The sequence below is a fragment of the Orcinus orca genome, chromosome 8, assembly GCF_937001465.1.
Source record: "Orcinus orca chromosome 8, mOrcOrc1.1, whole genome shotgun sequence".
NCBI classification, from domain to species: Eukaryota; Metazoa; Chordata; class Mammalia; order Artiodactyla; family Delphinidae; genus Orcinus; species Orcinus orca.
The window spans coordinates 63,110,166-63,123,174 of record NC_064566.1 but is presented as its reverse complement, the minus strand read 5'-3'; the positions used below and the strand labels follow the sequence as shown (position 1 = coordinate 63,123,174).

Sequence of the window (13,009 nt, the reverse complement as noted above, 5' to 3'; positions counted from 1 at the left end):
TTGACTCAACCTAAATTTCCATGATTAAATACATTTGGGCAGTTAAAGCAGCTTCTTTCCAGCCAGACCTCTCAGATCCTTTAATATGCCCATGTGCTTTGGCCTCCAGATTGTTTTTTCATAGAATCTCTCTCAAGACTAGTTCTTTTGGAACATGCTCCTTAAAAGGTACGTCTTAGAGTGCAGCAGTCCAATTAAAACATTATCCTTTCTTTTAAACCCATATTGAAGCTTACAAATTTCTGTAGAATCCCTGAGGGTGAGAGATGAAGCAGCACTTTGGCCTTGCTTCTGGTTTTGCAAATCTTGCTTATGTTTTTATGAAAAAGAGAGGGTGATACTTGTGTGTGTGTTTCCACTTTGCACACACAGGTTTGGCATCCCTCTTAGCAATCCTGTATGAAGCCAGAGTGTGGAGAAAACACCAAGAGCTTCATTATGCACAACTCCGTCTCCTAAATACCCATCCCAGAGCACCACGACAGGAGAAATTAGAGGGTAGAATTAAACCATATTTATAACATTTCCTTTCATAGCCTTTTCATTTAAAAGTCTGGCTTTTGCTCTATGGGACACAGGATTATATAACATTCATGATAAGCCAATTTGCTCATACAAACTCAGTACATTAAGATTCAGTTAGTCCTGTTGATTGTTTAACTGCCTTCTTAAAGTCTGCTATGTCCAACTTAGCATGAAGGTCACACCAGCTACTTAATGGTTAACAGTGATGGGTCAATTATGAAATTTCTTCTACAACAATGCAAATTAAAAGATAAAGATACATTTCCATGACTTGAATGCGATTTTTCTGTAGACTTTCATTGAAATAAAATAGTGTAATCAGCACAAAAAGAGTAATTAGGAAGTCTGGGCTTGAATTTCAGTTCTACGGCAGGGCACCCAGACTTCAGGTTTCCACATAACCTCTCTGAGTCCCCATTTTTCTCATTGGTAAAATCAGGATAATTATTCTGGTTTTATAATGTTTTGAGACCCAAATGAAATAATATATGTGGAAGAATTTTTTAAACCATAAGGTATTATAAAATGTTCAGAATTATAAGAGTTTCTATCACTATATTTTTCAGGTGGCATTGCCTTAAAACTTAAAGTTCCTTAGCCCCTCTAACTTTTTTGTCAGAGAGTTAATCATCTATAAACAAGTACTTCTTTGACTTGAGGTAACTGCCATTTAAAATATGTCAGGCTTCCCTGGTGGCGCAGTGGTTGAGAGTCCACCTGCGGATGCAGGGGACACGGGTTCGTGCCCCGGTCCGGGAAGATCCCACATGCCGCAGAGCGGCTAGGTCCGTGAGCCATGGCCGCTGAGCCTGCGCGTCCGGAGCCTGTGCTCCGCAACGGGAGAGGCCACAACAGTGAGAGGCCCGCGTACCGCAAAAATATATATATATAATAATAAAATATGTCAACCTTAGTTTTTCTTAAAGATGACCCATTTACAGATGATTCAGAGCTACAATCAGGAAAGGGGTTAGGAGAAGGAAAATATTAATTTACATTTGCTAGGGCTTTCGCCAAAGCCCCACTTCCATCCATTGTAAAAAGGAAGTTCTTATAAAATCTCATCTTCACATTGCCACCTCTGATCACAAGGACCCCAATTCCTTTGAATGTAAACTCCACGTTTTGTTTGGTGGAAATGGATCGTGATAAAAAAAGCGACGTCTCCTTCACACATCTTTCCACCGTATCTCTGTTAAATGGACCCTCTAGGGATATCACGACAAAATTAAGTGGAACAACTGGGATATCACCTAGAGGAGAAAAAGACAGTTGGGGTGAGGGGAAAGAAGTGGAAATTACAACAAGGACATATACACACTCACAAATAATTATCTGATTCTCAGTTAATACTCAAAAATAGAACTGTCCATGTGAAGCCTTTAGTTGTACCCTATTAATAGATATTAATCAATACAATTTTCCCTAAAAGTAGAATGTTTTTTGCTCAAAATAAGAACAAATAGCTTCCTAAGCAATACTCCAGACAAGATTTTTATTTTCTCTTGGAGACATATTTATAACTAACTGTTCCTCTTCATCAGAGGGTTTTCTGAAGTTTTCAGGACACGCTGCAGCAATATTTACCTCTCTCCTCCAGTTATCATAACATTTTAAAATGATTATAAATATCTACAAACATTAAGTGTTTTGAAAAGATAGTTATCTCCACTAGAAGTCACCTTTCAAACAAAAGTGGGTCTTATCAGAGGGTATCAGTCTGAGTGACTTGCAGACCGCTTTTCCTCTCTAATGTGCCCATAAATGGCAGTGCAGGGGAATATGGTTATATCTAGCATGAAAGTAAGCACAGGGTCTATTCAACTAGAACAGATATAGGAGCTATGCACAGTCCACAAGTCAGAAAAGAGGGAAAATAGGAAAGATGATAAATTGAAAGAGAGACAGTAGACAAGGTCCACAGATAGAGGACCAGGACAGAGAGAAGATAGGGACATTCTAAACATTCACTCGGCAAAACATTAATTTAGAGCCTTTCCAATGTCTACTGCTGCTGGATGATGAGAATTACCAGCTCTGCAGTACACAAGCTTCCCTATATCAGCCCACAGCCTCCTGCTCAATTTAATGGTGATTCTATACCATCTCCCCCTAGATTCTCCCCTCCCATTTGCCCAACGCCTATCTGCAATCTGTCTTCCAGCCCATTTATATAAGGATGCTGTCATCTCACGATGGACAAGCCAGCAGAGACACTGCAAATCTCATTCTCATGGCTTCTCTGTAACTTCTGGGGGCTATACCCTCGCTTTTCTCTTGTATCCATGGCACCACTCTTGGCTCTCCAATTTCCTCCTCCTTGGTCTCTTTTGCTGGCTTCCTTCCCCTTCTGCTTCTTATAAGATGGTGTTTGTTTTAACACCATCTTAGGATTTTGTCTTTGTCGGTCTCCTCTTCTTACTTTATATTGTCTCCTAGGTAAATCTATCCTAATCCTGACCTCTAGTCTCCAGCCCTCTCCTGACCTCTGAAATTATCTATACCTAAACATCCTGACAGGAGGGCTTCCCTGGTGGCGCAGTGGTTGAGAGTCCGCCTGCCGATGCAGGGGACACGGGTTCCTGCCTCGGTCCAGGAAGATCCCATATGCCGCAGAGCGGCTGGGCCCGTGAGCCATGGCCGCTGAGCCTGCGCTTCCAGAGCCTGTGCTCCGCAACGGGAGAGGCCACAACAGTGAGAGGCCCACGTACCACCACAACAAACAAACAAACAAACAAACAAAACATCCTGACAGGAATCTCAAATTCAACATGTCCAAAAGCAAACTCATTATTTTATCTGCCACCACAGCCTGCCTTTCCCCTTCATTCCCTATGGCAGTTAATGGCATGAGTATCCATCTATTCTCTGAGAAATCCGAGTCATCCTAAATACCTTCCTTCCTCTTGCTACCCACCGCTGTCCACTGGTAACCAAATCCCACCAGTTCTACATCTGAAATATCTCATGAGTAGATTCCCTCATCTTCCTCCTGATTGCCACTGCCTTCATTCAGGCTTTCACATATTTTACCAAACTACTTTACTTAAAAGAGCTACCTTCCTAAACTAAAAACTGGACCAGTACAGATAATCCCCTGCTCAAAAAATGTCGGGGCTTCCCTGGTGGCACAGTGGTTGAGAGTCTGCCTGCCAATGCAGGGGACGCGGGTTCGTGCCCCGGTCCGGGAAGATCCCACATGCCGCGGAGCGGCTGGGCCCATGAGCCATGGCCGCTGAGCCTGCGCGTCCAGAGCCTGTGCTCTGCAACGGGAGAGGCCACAACAGTGAGAGGCCTGCGTACAGCAAAAAAAAAAAAAAATTAAAAAAAAAAAATGTCAGTGGCTCCTAAGTGCCTAGAGGATGAATTCCATAGTCCTTATCAAACCATATAAGGCTCCTCACAATTTCACACTTACAAACCTCTTACTTCCCTCTACTTGCCTCCACAGTCAAATGCCCTGGCCACACAGAAGCACCTGTTATTCCCTTAACAGGCTTCACTCTTTCCCTTCTGCTTGAATTGTTCATACTGTTCCTGAAATGCCTTCCACTGTCAGCAAAATCTTATCATCCTTTAAGACCTCCTGGCATGGCATCCTCCTAAATCTCCCCAAGCAGAGTAAGGCATCCTCCCCTCTGGGCTCCCGTGGCATTGATCCAGTTCTGCTCAATGATCCAGTTCTGATCAATGTTGCTTTTACAGGACTTAATCATGTTGCATCATTTTCTTATATATTTATCTACCATGCTACATTCTGAGCTCTTCAAAGCAAGGACCATGTCTTAATAATCTTTAAGAATCACTGTACAATGTTTGATTAGTTACCTAATTAATGATGAAGAATCGTCACCCCAAAGCTAAACTGTCGGGAATTCCCTGGCAGTCCAGTGGTTAGGACTACGTGCTTTCACTGCCAAGGGCCCGGGTTCTATCCCTGGTCGGGGAATTAAGATCCCACAAGCCGTGCAGCATGGCCAAAAAAAAAAGCTAAACTGTCTTTGTTCTTATGAATGAGTTCAATCATACATGTTTAATTCTGAAATTTCCCCCACCTCCTGAAAAACTTAATTATAAATCTAAAGTACTTTTTTGGACCACACTACAAAATCCAAGATGCAAAATAAGCCCTGTTCTAAGGCACAAATGTTTTTGCAAAATATAATGGCTTTATTTTCACTCCATTTGGTAGGTTTTTGATGAATTAGGATATTATATTTCTTCTGTCATAAAATTCTAGGTTAAAAAATAGGCTGGAAAATCCGTCAAACTCACCATACAGAATATATGCATAATGAATTCTAAGTATAGTTTATTGGTGTTTGTTTGTTTTTCCAATATATCATTTTTTGGTGGAAAGTTACTCTGAAAATTAACCTTCAGGGTTGTTAACATAAAGGAAAGTTTCAGCCTTTTCACCTGTTGGCATTGGGGATAGACGATCTCTCTTCATCCATATATGAGTCTGATGCACAAGGGCATGATAAGGAAGATCAAAAGGAATACAACCAGAAATTAGGAAGGAAGCCCCCAAAGGCCTCTAAGTAACCAGGGCAGGTGTCACAAAGCCACACATTAAAGCTGGAATTCAAGCGTCCTGTGGCAGGCATCATGTCTCCCACTATGTCTCTAGCACCTGGAACAAGGCCTGACACATAGCTGGCCCTCAGTAAATATTTGTGGAAGGAAGGAAGGAAGGAAGGAAGGAAGGAAGGAGGGAAGGGAGGGAGGGAGGAAGGAAGGAAGGAGGGAAGGGAAGGAGGGAGGGAGGGAGGGAACAAGGAAGGGAAGAAAGAAGGAAGATTTTAGGGTGTGAGAGGTATATACGGTATTAAGTCTTTACGGAATTATTAAGCTTCTAATAACTTTTAAATTTTAATAATTTAGATTATATACAATAGAAACACAGTAATCTTTTCCTAGCTGATATTAACTGCGATTCTTCCAACCTGTGACCCTAACTAACTTTCTCTTCTTTATAACCACTTTTAATTTCTTAGGATCTGAAATATGAATAAAAATCTGTATGACTTGGTGATGTCGCTTTTATATAAATCTGCCTTGATGTCACATCAGATTTTAAGCTACTGAGGTTTAAAATGGCCCACAGGAAGACTGTATATAATTTCCTACCTTGGCCGCTCACTCTGCCAAATGTACCACGTGAAAAGAGAGCTCCTCACATCAGAAACCAATAAAGCAGCAACTGGGCAAGCTTTGCCCTTTCATTTTTATCCCCAGGCTGGTCACCTTCTGGGAAAGTCTTAAAAATGAAATATATTTACCAGGAGTATGTACTTTGTTTTGTTTGAGTCCATGGGTCTGTACTAACTTCTCCACCATGATAAATATGGGCCTCTGAATTAGAATAAACTTGTTGTTTCCCACCTCCAGTTTTTGTCTCGTGAAAGTGAAAGTTCCAAGTCCTGGAATCTGAACTCCCTGAGCAGACAAAGAAGGGGAAAAAAAACAACAAAGAGAATTCACTGTAAATGTAAAGAAAAATAATCCTTAGCATTGTTATCCCAAAAAACATGAAGAAAATTTTAAGGCGTGAGCCTTAAAATTCAATGATCTTTATGATTCCTTATAGCTTTAGTATTTTATGACTCTAAGTTTTCAAATAAGTATAAAATATATCAATCCACGATGCGTTTCTGATCCTTCATCTCCATATCATTCAAAGGCTATGAGGACTAAGAAAACTTGTATGGATGCCATAGCTGCTTTTAATCTATATCTAAGATTACTCTTGTCCTAAATTGTGTGACATTTTAAATTTTAATCCCTTGCCATCAGAGGGGGATTTAAGGGGTCATGAGAATCTCTGCTTTCTCATTCTTTTAGGTTTTATGTCCCTCACTTAAAATCAGACAACACAAAACATCCAAGACACATGCTGCAGTGTGGTGATCTTGGCTGAGGGTAGAAGCAAACACTCCTGGCTCTCACACTGGGTCTCTGTCTCCCTGGAAATATCATACATCAAGGGTTACAAACTCAAATGCCTACAGGAGCAAAGAAAGAATGCAACGGAGTGAAGGTATCAAGCCAGAGAATGTGATGGCTAAGGAGCGCATGGCTCATCTAAAGGGGAAAGCCCCTTGTCAGCTCCAGCCAAGTGTCACATGTAGGGAAGGAAAACTGGTATCGTTAATCTGCTGATTTTTTGAGAAAATAAATACAAAACTTTGTATAAACTCTTCCAATTTTAAGTGCTCAGGACTAATTCAAATTATCAGACCAAATAAAATAGGTTTCAAGGATGAATTCAGCTCAAGAGCTGTCATATTGGGACCTCTGAGCAGGGTATAAAACTTTCACAACATTCCAGCTCCCTCCAAACTCCCCAAATCTCCGATCAGTTCTTTGGTATCCAAACTTAAGACTTGATGGGAGGAAATAGCCCAGCCCTGGGCAAAGTTTCTCACTTTTGGCAAGTTGAGTTCAGTTCCTGACTGCCTTCTTATATTTCAATTAAAATCCATCCCCTGCAAAGAGGCAAAACAAAAAGCATCATATCCTTCTATAGCCACGCCAGGAACTATCAGATCACAGATGAACAGAATTCACCTACTTCGTCTACATGCACCCGGGCTGACCAGCGATACACTTCCTATCACCAAGGGAGCAGAACTTTCAAATTCATTACCTAAGGGTGAAATCCATGTTTGTTAAATCTACTACCCACAAGTCCTAAGTGTGAGCATCATAAAATCCCAAAACTGCAAGTTAAACTGAGTGGCTCTAAAGTCTGCTATCCTTCTCCCAGCAAAACTACATGAGACAAAGGAGGAAAGGTTCTTTGACCTCCTACAGTAAAATTAAAGTATAAATCCTACCTTGTGTAGGGATAGCTGCCGTTCCACAAATTCTGACACATTCCCCCAAATAGTAGAGACTTCTGAAATTCAAAGGAAACAAAAAATAATTTATGAGAGCACCCCTGTAATAGTATCTTAGTGTTAATAAATTAAAATGTAGGGGGCTTCCCTGTTGGTGCAGTGGTTGAGAGTCCGCCTGCCGATGCAGGGGACACGGGTTCGTGCCCCGGTCCGGGAAGATCCCACATGCCGCGGAGCGGCTGGGCCCGTGAGCCATGGCCGCTGAGCCTGCGCGTCCGGAGCCTGTGCTCCGCAACGGGAGAGGCCACAACAGTGAGAGGCCCGCGTACCGCAAAAAAATAAATAAATAAAATAAAAAATGTAAATGCAGAATACAATAACAGTAATTTCTAGTTAATTTAGAATTAACAGAAAATAAGGTCATTCTCCAAAGTTAATTTTCCTGGTAAGTAAAGCTACCCCTTTAAGTTCCCAAAATGTGAAGGAGGCGGAGGAAGAGGATGGGGGAAAGGGAGGAAGGGAGGAGGGGGAGGGGAAGAAGAAGAAATTTCTGAAGAAAATCTTCCTAGAATAAAGGGAAATCTGTCACTCCTTTCCCTTTATTCTATAAATAGAGTTAACCAAGTATAATATAGCCTTTTATTAATGACCCATTCAACAAACCTCTAAGGGTCTACTCTAGTATCTGATTAACATGAACATTCATTCTTGTACCATTCTATAACACAGGAAGATGGCCAGGGGCCACTAAGGCATGAAAGGCTGTTGTCTGTACACTAACTGTTTCTGTACTTCTATTTTGGCTAAATTCTTGACTCTGCTTTTCACTCTCATTTGTCACTGTTGGCCTCCAGCTGTTGCTTCTTTCTGCTACTAGTACTTTGCACTTTCTGCTTTTGAATGGTCAAAGGGAGGCCTTCTAGGCTTATTTTCTTGTTCTGAGCTGTGTTCCCAAAAAACTGTGGTAGAAAAATAAGTAGTTGCCAATAACTCAAGTGTTAATGTATGATATGAAGGTATACTCTAGTTATAACTAATATTCATAAATATAGAAAACTATGTCTGTATTGACATTTCCATTCCAAACCTAGTCAGGAGTTTATTACAGATACGTTTCACTGATGAACTCTTGACAAATGAAAAGAGTGTTATGTTTTAATTCTCAAAATAAAGGATCAAGAACAGTGGCATTTACCAGGTTGCCACCTCAGGTCATAGATGCAGTTGGGGACAAACACCAATTCTTTCCCCATTTTAGAAACTGCTGGATTTATTGGTATAACTGTTTTCCCTAATGGTTCAAACCACTACCTACAGCAGAAAATTGCAGTCTTTTAATCCAGTATATCAGGGTTATAAATATTTTTAATATGCCAGAGAAAGAGCAGGTTAGGCAACAAGAAGTAGCAGTGACTCTTATGAGCATCTAGGAACAAGTTGGGTGATGGAAACTTACTCAGTCACCAAGAAAACTAGGGCTGCATGCTACAGTGAGCCAAATGCCAAGATTCTGCCCTTCACTCCAAACCACGGATATACAGTTTACGATAATCAGGTATTTCTTCTATTCCATCCCATCCTACTGCATTTCCCACTGCTCCTCTCCCCCGCAGACAAAAGGATTCTACTGCTGGCTGCTAAGAACTAAGAAGGGATTTCAAACAGTCCCAACTGTTTTCTGAGTTCAAATTTTCATCATGACTAAAAATATTATTAATTCACTAATGATACAGAATCCCAATATCCAGACGTACATGGAGACTTTTCAAAGCAAAACTGTGAAGCCTTTCACCTAGACTCATGATATGAAGCTCAAATTTCAGGAAAACAATCTAACCAAAGGAAATGATTTAATTAGGGCCAGGAGAAACGAGATAGCTTGCAACCAAACCCGAGTGCAAAGACTTGACTGAGCTTAATTAGAAATTTGAAGACTGTCTTTCCTCATTTGAATGATACATTCAAGTCCCCTGTGTCCTTTTACTCTATAAAATCTAATAGGCAAAGTCATATAAGAGCAGAGTTATTATTCTAAACTGAAATCTGATATTTTTCACTGAAGGAAAAGGAAAACATGTACAAGATTTCCTTTAGAAAGTTTTAGACTCCTGCAATTCAAATGGAATAGATTTGGAAATCTTACAGACTGTGATTTCTAACTTTGATGTTTTCTATATCCCAAAGTGTCAGAAAAGGTATCACTAAATCTCAAAAGAAAAATAATTTTAATCCAGCCTAAAAAGCAAATTAAAGAATATGCTTTTTAGGAAAGCTGAGGTTATTATTTATTTTAATCAAATACTGAAATACCAAGAATCACAAGAAATAATCCCTGAACATACCTTCTATATTCAATTCAACCTTCATCTGACTTCAAATTCTAAACATTTTGTGCATTCAAAACCATATTTTTAAACACAATGCCAAGTGTATTCCAAGCAGGAATACTGTACCTTATATATAATCATTATAAAAAAAGGGCCAAGTGCCCATTATGTAAATTATAGAATAATATATACTTGAAATAGATATTAATATGAAAAGACAAGCCCCCTGACTTTATAAAACATCTTCTAAAATTAAAATACTGATATACAAACACAGCAAATTATTACAGAGTGATTTGGACAAGGAAACGTATTCCCAGAGCACAGTACAGTGGAAACACCAGTGTGCGTTGTGTCTGAAGACCTACAGCCTTCCTGCCTTCATGGATTGCTGGCTATATAGTCTTCAATAGTTTCAACCAGTTCACATCTGTAAAATGATGATGGTACCCTCTAAGTACTATAACTACATAATATTAAACTTTGGTGAAACATATGAAAGCAGCAGGCCTTAACACACACGATGATGAAAAATTAATTTGTGTGTTTTGCTGATACTGGGAGTTTATCTTCATCTCCTTTACAGTGGGTCATTTGTGAAAGTTAAGTAAATAGTCATTTGACTTTTGCTTCTGTCATTCAATCAATAAAGGTCTTGCTGAAATCACCAATGGTCTCCTTGTCAATAAATTCAACGGACTTGTTTAATTGTTCACCTCTCTGACCACTCCCTCCTCCTTTAAGCCCCTGTCCTTTTGGCTTTTGTGAGACACTACTCTCTCCTGGATTTTCTTCTTACCTCTCTAGGTATTTCTTCTCAGTCTCCTTTGCAAGCTTACCTTCCTCAACCCAGGAGATGTTAAATGTTGGAGTTTCTCAAGACACAACCCCAAGCCGCCTTCCCTTTTCACTCTATACTTTCTGCCTAAGCAGTCACATCTATGCCCAGGGCTTCAATGACCACCAATATGCAGATGACCCCAAATGTTTACTTAGAAGTCCCGACGCCCTCTGGTCTTTTGAGGTTGCAGACCTGTGTACCCAAATGCCTTCTTGGATATCTCACAAAGGCACTTTAACTTGTATTTTTCCTTCCCTTAAATGTTGTCCTTTTCCCAGTGTTTCAATCTCAACAAATGGTCCCATCATTTACTCAGTTACATAAGCTGGGGACTCAGAAGGCATCCTTGAAACTCCCCTTCTCTGTCACCTCTATATCCAGGCCATCACTATAATTTGTAGAGTTTTTCTCCAAATAGCCTTTCAGTCTGCCCACTTCTCTCCATTTTTACTGTTACCAATTCAAACCAAGAGTGAATTCAGATGACTCATTCCCACTTAGGTTACTGTTATAGGCATTCTTGACCCTCCAATTCATTCTCCACATTGCCACTAGACCAGTCTTCTCAAAATGCAAATTTGACCATGTCATTCAGCTCCTCCTTTAGCTCCACTCAAAACACTTAACAGCTTTCCCTCAGGCTGAACATAAAAGCCAACATCCTTAACGTGACTTATGAGGCCATGCCTAACCTGACCCCTCCATTTCCCTCCAGCCTCCTTTACGAACACATTCCCTAGTGCAGCTATAGCGCTACAGAGCATGTTGACCTTCTTTCAGCTCCTCAATCACACCATGCTCCCTCCCTCCAGAGCTTTTGCTCTTGCTATTCTCTCTGCCAAGAACACTCTCCCCTCCCCTCCACTCCCTATTCAACTGATCCATTTCACCTACTAAATTCTGAAACCTAGCAGGACGCTGTGGGGCCTTCCCAGCGACAAAGCCCCCACCCTCTGTGTCCCCTGCCTATTGCTTGTAGGAAAGCTTTAGCCTCCTAGGCCTTCCCCGAGTTCCAAAGAGCAAATTTAATCAGAGAAGTGAGAAAATGCAAAAACGAAGGAGAACAGTCAAGCAAGACAAAATAATAAGAGTTTAGCCATAGGGCTTCCCTGGTGGCGCAGTGGTTAAGAATCCGCCTGCCAATGCAGGGGACATGGGTTCGAGCCCTGGTCCAGGAAGATCCCACATGCCACGGAGCAACTAAGTCCGTGCGCCACAACTACTGAGCCTGTGCTCTAGAGCCCACAAGCCACAACTACTGAAGCCCGCGTGCCTAGAGCCCGTGCTCCGCAACAAGAGAAGCCACAACAATGAGAAGTCCGCGCACTGCAACGAAGACCCAATGCAGTCAAAAATAAATAAATTTAAAAAAAAAAAAGAGTTTAGCCACAAAGCAAAGTCAAGAACTTTCAGTTCCTCTTCAAGGGCTAAAGATAATGTCCTGAGCCATATCCTTGAGTTGTTTTGCAGATACTAAAAGCCCCACCAGGTGGAGGAAGTTAACTGCATGCAGACCACAAGCATGTAGATCCCAGACAGGTTGGAATTAGAAGGTTGGTGACTGATATTCCCGAAACATCACCCTGTTACCTCAACATCAATGAAGCATAGAATCATACACGAGCTGAGCATGCACCCTGCAACCCTCTCCCTCACACTGTCTTTAAAAACCCTTCCCTGAAAGCCAACGAGGAATTTGGTTCTTTTGAGCATGAGCTTCCCATTCTCCTTGCTTGGCCCTGCAATAAAGGCTATACTTTCCTTCACCACAACCTGGTGTCAGTAGATTGACTTTGCTGCACATTGGGCAAATAGACCCAAGTTGGTTTCATAACAATTCCAACTCATTCTTCACATCTCAGCTCAAATCTTCCCTTCTTCAGCAAATCTTGACACACACCTCCATCCTCACCCTCATTTAAAGTTCTCATTGTACCATGCACCTCCTTAGTAGCACTGACTAAATGTAAATTTATACTTATTTCTGTGACTACTTGGTTAATGTGTATCTTCTCCATTAGATTGTAAATTCCAAGGTTTTGCTCAACATCAGTCCTCTAGTGCCCAGCACATAGTAAGTTCTCAAAATACTTGAACTGAAGAAATTATATATAAATTTACAAATATGGAAAATATTTAAAAATCCATAAAGCCATTATTTTAAACACTTCTTTTAGAATTAACAGGAAAAATAGGAGTGATGAAGGGGAAAGAGAAAGAAGAGGCATGTACTCCTATTTATTTTGTCTCCTAAGATCGTTTGGTTAAAGCCTAGGCATCATCCCTAAGTTACAATGACTTAATAGCAATAATAGCTTGCATTTCTGGAGCACCTTTCTTCCCAAGGGCTCCTGTTGCTTGCAGACAGATCTCAGTGTCACTTTAGGGTCACTTTTTTAAGAAACTATGTTTTTAACCAAGCCTAGTAAGTTTTCTATGAGAAGATGTCGGGTCTTCTTCCAAACACCCAG

The 13,009-nt window shown here is 40.8% G+C and overlaps 1 protein-coding gene across 2 annotated transcripts in view; it reads right to left on the bottom strand.

The window, feature by feature from the left end:
- CCDC81 (coiled-coil domain containing 81) overlaps positions 1-13,009 on the bottom strand; it is a 38,157-nt gene that overhangs the window by 23,204 nt on the left and 1,944 nt on the right. For both annotated transcript variants that reach the window (XM_049713453.1, XM_012533772.3), the window contains exons 3-5: positions 7,368-7,429; positions 5,811-5,967; positions 1,522-1,778 (exon numbers count right to left, since the gene is read on the bottom strand). In XM_049713453.1, coding sequence (XP_049569410.1) covers positions 1,522-1,778; positions 5,811-5,967; positions 7,368-7,429 — 476 coding nt within the window. The remainder of the gene's footprint in view (positions 1-1,521; positions 1,779-5,810; positions 5,968-7,367; positions 7,430-13,009) is intronic.